Source organism: Triticum aestivum, chromosome 6B, assembly GCF_018294505.1.
Source record: "Triticum aestivum cultivar Chinese Spring chromosome 6B, IWGSC CS RefSeq v2.1, whole genome shotgun sequence".
NCBI lineage: Eukaryota > Viridiplantae > Streptophyta > Magnoliopsida > Poales > Poaceae > Triticum > Triticum aestivum.
Genome location: NC_057810.1, coordinates 167,510,801 through 167,519,487, shown reverse-complemented (window position 1 = coordinate 167,519,487; position 8,687 = coordinate 167,510,801). Strand labels below are relative to the sequence as shown.

The following is an 8,687-nucleotide window of genomic DNA, read 5'->3' as shown; positions in this document are numbered from 1 at the left end:
ACGTTGCGAGCGCTGGGAAGGTTGGCCGTAGGAATCGACCACGGTTGCTTCCTTTCCATCCTAGCGGCTGACTGGGCGGCGCCACTATACCTAGGCGTGATGTTGAGGTCGATGATGGTGGGGGTGGCCTGCGCGATCACGTTGCCGTCCGGCGATGTGGAGAACTGGGCCAGAGCATGCTCACACACCGGATGAACAACAACTGTTTGCGGTGTTACGAAGGAGCTCGACGACTGGCACTGCGAAGGGAAAACGGACGACGAGCCTGTGCTCCCCGCGGCCATGGCAGCGGCAAAAAGAATTGTCGGCGCTGGTCGGCATAACCCTAGCATGAGGAGGGTGTGTGTCATCACTGTCTGTGTGACCTTGACGACGAAGGCCTCATTGTCCTTGACGGCGGCCTCGGGGTGTACTCGGCAATGGCTTTCTTCTCCGCCTGATCGGACCTCCGGGCTCTCCTCTTTGTCGATTCTCAGTCGAGCCGCTCGACCTCCGTTGGCGTGAGATCCTACCACGGGTTCTTCTTTTTCGTCGCCGGACGGGCGGAGGTGGTAGCCGGGACGACGGCTACGGTTTTCTTCGGGAAGGGCGGGAAGGAGGGAGGAGGGGCGGGGGAGGGCGGGAAGGTTTTGGGAAAGAAAGGGGGAAATGGGAGCGGTGTGTCCCCGACGGACGGGCCACGGAAGGACAAGCGGGCGCGTCTCGCCCGTCCGCGCGCTATCCGTTTTGACGCAAACACGGTCCAAATATGGGCTGGAAATGGGTCGACGGCGGACAAAAAATGACGCTCGGTTTTTGCTTCCGCGCGTTGGGCCGCTATTTCTGTTCGTTTGGCCTCAAACGGACGCGGCGGACTGGGTCGTGCGTTGGAGTTGGCCTTACACATATCACCGATTTTTTCACACATATCACCAAATTTTCCGCACATCTTATCTTTTTTTGCCTGCTCAATTCATCAGTTCAAAACCTTGTAAAACCAAACTTAATTGACAATACAATCTGTAAGATTCAGTTACCAAATGGTGCTCCAATTGGTTGCATTAACACAAAATCCAAGTTGTGAATGTTCGGCTCCTCATCATGGACTCATGGTTAAGAGATAACATTACCTAGAACCAACATTATAGCTGAATAAAGTACCATGTTTCCCAATATTCAAACAAAAAAGAGAATTTGATCAGCTGTGCAATTCTAAGCCCCTGACAGAATTGGCCGCATTTCGTCATTGTTCTGTTTTACGCCGGACGAACACGCGCAAGTCAGGCCATCATATTGGCGAAGTCCATTTCCTTGAGGAGCTCGTCCACCTGCTGCAAATCCAACGGCGGCAAGTCGGCGAACACATCGTCGAGCTGTGCGTCTGCGGTGATGGTGCCCGAGAAGAGGTCGAGCGCCGGCTGCTCCGGGAAGTCGTTGTCGGCGAGGTCCATGCGCGACTCCTCGCCGTCATCAGCAGAGCCGGCGACCATGGGTGGCTGGTTGAGGTTGGTTTTGGCCGTCACGCCACGCAGCTCCGGGACGTCGTTGAGTTCCATGGGCGGCTGCACGCCGTCATCAACGGCGACGGCGGCGGCGGCCATGGGTGGTTGCTTGAAGTTGGTTATGGCCTTCACGCCATGCAGCTTGACGGCTGCGGCGTCGTACGCTCTGGCGGCGTCCTCGGCGGGGCCGAAGAGGCCGAGCCACCGAGAATTCTCCCCGGCGTGTCTGATCTGGGCCGCGTACTTGCCGCTGGGCTTCCGGTGCACGCCGCGGAACTTGGTCCCGGTGTCCGTCCTTCCCGCCGTCTTCTTCCTCGCCATGGGCTGCTGCTTCAGGTTGGTTTTAGCTTTGGCGCCGCGCAGCCTGACGGCCTCCGCGTCGTAGGCTCCGGCGGCCTCCTCGGCCGTGTCGAAGGCGCCGAGAAACAGCTTGGCTCGCCGCGCCGGGTCCCAGATGCGCGCAGAGTATTTCTTGCCGCCCCCCGTCTGGCGCACGCCGCGGAACACCGGCAGAGAGCTCGACCTCGACCTCGACTTCGACTTAGCCGCCGCCGCCTTCCTTCCGGCCTGACCTTTGAAGTTTATCTCCCCCGCCGCGCGCGCCTTCTTCAGGCCGATCGCGCCGCGCAGCTTGACCGCCGACGCGACGTAGGCTCTGGCGGCCTCCTCCGCGGTGTTGAAGCCGCCGAGGTACCCGCGAGCGCCCCCTTTTGGGCATCTGATCCTCGCCACACACTTGCCGCTCGGCCTCCGGCGCACGCGGCGGAACACGGCCCGGGCGACCGGCCTGAGCGGCGCCTTCCTCTCCTTGGCGGTTGCCGCCGCATCCCGGCCTGGGCGCGACTCCACGGCGCAGACGTCCTCGCCCACGCACGACACGCGCAGGAGCGGCGCGTCCCCGGCATCGGCCTTGGCGTCCGTGTCGACGTGCAGGAGCGGCGCGTCGCCGTCGCCGTCGGCAGCCGTGTGCTGGCGGAAGTAGGTGAGCGCCGTGGCCGCACCGTGCAGCCCGACGGCGGCGGCGTCGTACGCCCTGGCGGCCTCCTGGGCGGTGGCGAAGGCGCCGAGGTTCTTCATGGCGCGCCGCGACGGGTCCCAGATCCGCGCCCGGTACTTGCCGCGCTGCAGCCGGTACACGCCGAGGACCTCCGACCGGACCGTCCTCTTCCTCCTGCCGCCGGCCGTGGCCACGGCCCCGTCGTCCTCCGCCGCCATCGCAGCGCCGTGGGGAGAGCGCGTGAGGTTCTCGGGGGTTTTCGTGGAGGCAGAGGAGGATGAGAGAGAGAGAGAGAGAGAGAGAGAGGGAGGGAGAGTTTGGGCTGTAGATGAGACGACGCCGTCGAGGCCCGCGTTCTCAAACTTGTTTGTCACGTAGCACTGTTGCCGCCACCCGTCGTCAGGTTCTTTTTGACTCCCTCTCTCTGAAAAGCAAGGCCATTTTTACCCGAGATGCTTCCGTTACAAAATCTCTGACATGTACCCATTTCTAGAAGAAAAAATATGGACGAATAGTGCACAAAAATTGAACTATGTAGAAAGAAGATAGTGATGGGTGAAGCTCGAATAAATTTTGAATCCTTGGATCAAGCAGCGTAGGTGCAACTTTTTTATCGCCATGGCAGCGCCGAGGGGAGAGCGCAAACAAAAGCCTTTCTTGCGTGAAAAGCCGAAACTTCTCTCCTGAAAAAGTTGGCCTGCGAGGCGATCGCCGATCTGCTGCAAAGGCTGCAGCATGATACTATCTCTTGTACAGCAGCACCGCACCAGGATGCTTGTCTCTTTGTTCCACTTCCGCACCGGCCTATTAACGGTTTTCGTGACCGGAGAGAGGAGAGAGACTGAGAGATTCCATCTGCATGCACTGCGTGCAAAAGTTTCTACATTGACATTGATCATGCACGTCGTCTTGTGATAGTAATTGTGCTGCTAGCGTTCTATGGAATGGAAGCCGAGGTTTCAAACATTGACATGATTCCTGTTCACTAATTTATGTGACACTCCCTCCGTTTCTAAATATAAGCATTTTTTGAGATTTACATATGAATGTATATAGATGTATTTTAGAATGTAGGATTCACTTATTTTGCTTCGTATGTATTCCCTCCGTCCCAAAATAAGTGTCTCAGCTTTGTACTAACTTTAATACAAAGTTGTACCAAAGTTGTGACATTTATTTTGGGGTGGAGGGAGTAGTTTGTATTCGAGTAGCTAAAAAGGCTTATACTTAGGAACTGAGAGAGTAGGATTTACATAAAATACAACAAATGCGTATGATTACAAAATTGATATCCTTTTTTGCGTCGATACAAAATTGATATCCAATACAGGCAGGCACATGCATATAATTCCCGTAATTCCGATAGTTTCAAAGATTTTGCCAGCAAAATTAATGCACGATTGACTTTTATCCACATATACAGATTTTTTGCGTTTCTTTAATTTGGATTAGGAAACACACTTGTCGAATTTCACTGCTGATACCTGCACACACACACACAAAAAAAGAAACACCGGTGCGCAGACGAAACCTACACTACGCAATATCGACAATGGCAAATGGCATTCTCGCAATAACCGGATACTCCCTCTCTAAACAAATATAAGAGCGATTAGAGCAACTTCAATGGGGCGACCCATTTCGTCCGCCCGCGTCCGTTTGGGTCTGTCAGGACCCCGACTCAATGCCACATCGATCTAGCATGTAACACCTCATATCACTTTGCGGCCTCACGCACGGTATTCTCACGGGTGTCGCCTTACCTTTGCCCGGGACCGTTTGCGCCTTTTGGCACACGTATGTGACAGTGTCGCTAGCATCCATATGATAAGGAGCCCGGGGCTGACATGGCTAGTCGTAAACCCAAAGTGGCACAGACTTACAGGGACAGGCATCCATGACCCAGCATCGAACGTGTCGGTCATCAGCGAGTGAATCCAGGCTGTAGCACTGCGCTAGCAGGACTCCGGTGAACCGGGCTGTAGCGGGCTAACAGGACTCCGGTATTCATCGCGTGACATTTCCCCGAAGGGACAGACACAGGAACGAAGAAGGACACATGCCGGCCAGCCTAAGTGTCCCGGAGCAGTAGCAAGCTACCATGGCTCGGTGGAAACACTAGGAGACATTTCCCGGTAAGAGAGGCTACCAAGGATAAACAACTAGGTTGTCAGATCCCACACATACCAAGCATTTCAATAACATACACACAATATGCTCGATATGTGCAAATACAACATGGCATCACAACATGACTCTACAACTCAAGTATTTTAATCAATAGGCTCCGAGGAGCGAGATATTACAAACATGGGTCTCATGACCCAACACTCAGAGCATACAAGTCAAAACACAAGCGGAAGCTATCATGTCTGAGTACAGACAACTATAAATGAAAAAGGCTGAGAAGCCTGACTATCTATCAGATCCTGCCGAGGGCACAAGATCGTAGCTGAGGTATCAAGCTAAACGTCGAAGTCCAAGCGGAACTACTAGTGAGACCGAAGTCTCTCTGCAAAAATATAAAATAGGCAAACGTGAGTACAAATGTACCCAGCAAGACTTACATCAGAACTAACTACATATGCATCATTATCAACAAAGGGGATGGTGGGGTTTAACTGCAGCAAGCCAGCTTTGACTCGGTGGCTATCCTAAACTACGACTGCAAGCGACTCTTTTGAGGTGGCGCACACGAGTCCACATATTCACCATATCAATACACCACTATGGATCCGCTCCCGTCTCCCTACGAGAACGCCATCCATAGCACTCACGCTTATCTTGCGTATTTTAGAGTATCCACTTTCACTTGTCTATGAACTGATATAAGCAACCCAGAAGTCCTTTTCCGCGGACACGGCTATTCGAATAGATGATGTTAACCCTGCAGGGGTGTACTTCTTCATACATGTTTCCACCACTTAGCGTCTGCACACGACATGTGCTCGGCAGACTTCAAGCGAAAGCCGACGTGGGTGTAGACCACGACCTACCTAAACACTCAAGTCTCTAGTCCAGGTTTATCGCCTATTCGGGTTCCATCCATGAGGAGATCCGGCCGGAGTTTCGCTCACAGCCCCAAACGATGTGAACAGGGTTCCCGAGATACCAAACGGGCATCCGGTACACCGTGCCACGTACCTACCGCATCACAGCCCACCCCTACGGTCAGCGCTGTCCACGACCTCCAGTAAGCTACAAACACCAGAAACTACTTGCAACTCCTGGACAGAGGACAAGGGTGAATAAGAAGTTGAGCGGGGTCATATTTCAGGGCCCAATGTATGGTAGTAACTGAATCATGGATCACAAACACAGAACTCAGTTCCCGAGGACGGCTGCAATGAGACAACCCACCATGTACTCCTACATGGCCTCTCACCGCTACCTTTACCAAATCGTGTTCACCACTTAGCTCACACACAGTAGGACATGTTCACACACCTCTGATTCATCCCTGATGAATCAGACCTGACTCAACTCTAAGCAGTAGCAGGCATGACAAACAAGCAAGAATGAGTAGGCACAACACGGCTCAAACAACTCCTACTCATACTAGTGGGTTTCATCTATTTACTGTGGAATGACAGGTCATGCAAAGGATAAAGGGGTTCAGCTACCGCAGCAAGTAACAGATGAATCGGTGTTGTCCTAATGCATTAAAAGAGAGCAGGAGCGAGAGAGTAGGATTGTATCGGAATGAACAAGGGGGTTTTGCTTGCCTGGCACTTCTGAAGATAACATTGAGTCTTCATCAGTGTCAACGATCACATCCTCGGTATCACGTCTATCGAGAGGGGACAAATACCGGCAACATAGAAGGAAACACAATCAATGCAATGCACAATATGATGCATGATCATGACATAGCAAAATGAATGTGTTTTGGGCTAATGCATCTAGCAACAAGTTAAATGAAGTTGGTTTGAATACAAGATTCAAATTCAAACTCCATATGTGATTATTTAAATGCCCTTTAATTGATTTGTGCTAAACAGCAGCTATAAGTTGTTCTAACATGCATGAAAATAGTACAGATGGATTCCTTGAATTTTTCTGATAATTTTTCATATATAAATTATTTAATTTGGAGTTACGGTTAATTTTCTATGATTTTTAGAAGTTTTAGGCATTTTCTGGAATTTCAGAATTAAGTTAAATCCAGAAAATGAGTTATGACATCAGCACTACGTCATGCTTGCATCAGCAAGTCAACAGGGCTGCCCCGGGTCAAACCTGACGTGTGGGGTCCACACGTCAGTGACACAGGGACTAATCCCGCGTTGACCCGGGCTTTGACCCACTACGGGGCCCACTGTCAGTGGCTGTGGGGGGGTGTTTAGGGCGTCATTAGTGCTAATTAGGTGTGCCACGTCGACTTCGCCGGAGTTCGGCCGGCGACGACCAAACTGCGGCGGGAGCTCGCCGGACTTGAGCTACAGGCGGCGACTGGACTCGCGGAGACCACCGGGGCGTAGCCCGTGCTCTTCCGCATCCAACGGAGCAGGAAGGAGCGGACGGGGTGCGCTGTACTCGCCGGAGTCGAGCTCGCGGCGGCGGCCGGAGCTCGGGCAACAACGGAGATGGCGCTATGGTGCATGGAAGGAGGGGCTGGTGGGCGCTACGGGCTCCTGGGAGTTCTCTGAGCACAGCGGTGTGCTCGGATTCGAGCTGTGGTGGCCCTAGCCACGCCGGCGATGAGGCGCGGCGGTGGCGAGCTTCGGGCACGGCAGCGCTAGCGCTAGGGAGCGTGCGGAGCGACGGGAAAAAGGGGCGAACGGCAGAGGAGCTCACCGCGGTTCCGCAGGGTTGGTCAGTGGGCTCGGGGATGTCCTGTCGGCGGCGAATCGAACGGCGGCGCGCTTCGGTGGCCGGCGACGGAACGGCGATGGTGGCGGCGTTGCGGGGCTTCCGGAGGGCCGTGGGTCGGTGGGGAGGAAGGAGGGGGTCGAGGCGGAGCTCGCAAGCACAGCGAGGGGGCGAGGGGGAGACGGTGGCTGCGGTGGTGCTCGTCGGTGGCGGCGGGCGCATTCGGTGAGCGAGAGGGAGAGGCGAACAGGGGGGGAAGAGGGGCACGGGGAGAGGGGAGCGGTGCAGGGGGTGCGTGGCGTCGTCCGGGGCGTCGCTGGGGAGGCCAGGGAGGAAGCAGGAGGTGGCTAGGGGGGGGGAAGCAGGAGGTGGCCGGGGCAGCGTCGGCGAGCGCCACGCCTCGCCTCTGCTCGTCCTCCTGGCAGAGGAGGAAGAGGACAAAGGAGGAGGAGGTGGGCTGGGCCGGCTGGGGGAACTGGGCCGGCTCTGGTAAGCAGGTAAGTGGCCCAGGTGGCCTCTCTCCCCTTTTTTTCTATTTTGTTTCTCTTTTCTATTTCTGTAGTTTTGTTTCTGATTTAGTTTATAGCCCAAATTATTTTAATAAATCCTGCAAATAATTGTGGCCATTAAATGAATTATTACAGAGGCCCTTAACTATTTTCAGAATTGTTGGAGCATTTAAAAATATTAATAGTATTTAAATGCCCCAATTCAAATACAATATGGATTATTCAAAAATCCATAATGGCCCAAAAATATTGGCATCATTTTTGGTAGAGGTTTTTCACCTTTGTCAAAAATCATGAACATTTTTGAAAGCCATTTGGACTTACTTGAAAGTATTTTAGGTGAACCTAGTGAATTCCTTTAATGCTAGGGTTTGAGCAATCCCCATTTCAAATTTCATAAAATTTAAACATGTTGCATGGATGCTAAAGCAAAAACAAACAAGGGCTGATCTGGGGCTGTGACAGGGTCGGCGCGGACAAAAGTGGCGGCCCAACGCGCCGACCCAAACCCAAATCATGTCCGCGTCGCGTCCGTGCCGACGCATTTCCGGCCCAAATTTGCGCCTGGAATGCGCCGGCGCGGACACAAGCGGACGCGCAGCGCGTCTCCTCGCCGTCCGTCGCGTCCCCACCTGGCGGCCGTCCAACTACGACAGCCAACATTATTTATGACGACTGCCCACCTTGGGCCCACGCGTCAGCGACGTAGATCGTCTTTTTTTAAGCCGGGCGTGCGGCGGGGCCGTCCTCATCCACTACCACTCGCCCCATCCCCATCTGGTCACCCCTGCCCCCCACGCTGGCGACAACCTGATGCGGAGCATTTCATGTTCATCCCCATGTACACTCCGACTACTCTCCGAGCCCCAATAGGACATACGACGAGAC

General features: G+C 53.9%; 1 protein-coding gene across 1 annotated transcript; it reads right to left on the bottom strand.

Moving 5' to 3' along the window:
- Positions 1 to 1,083: 1,083 nt before the first annotated feature.
- On the bottom strand, positions 1,084 to 2,756 carry LOC123133866 (uncharacterized). Its single transcript, XM_044553259.1, has one exon. The coding sequence runs from the start codon at positions 2,694 to 2,696 to the stop codon at positions 1,260 to 1,262; it is 1,437 nt and encodes a 478-aa protein (XP_044409194.1). The 5' UTR covers positions 2,697 to 2,756; the 3' UTR covers positions 1,084 to 1,259.
- Positions 2,757 to 8,687: the final 5,931 nt, after the last annotated feature.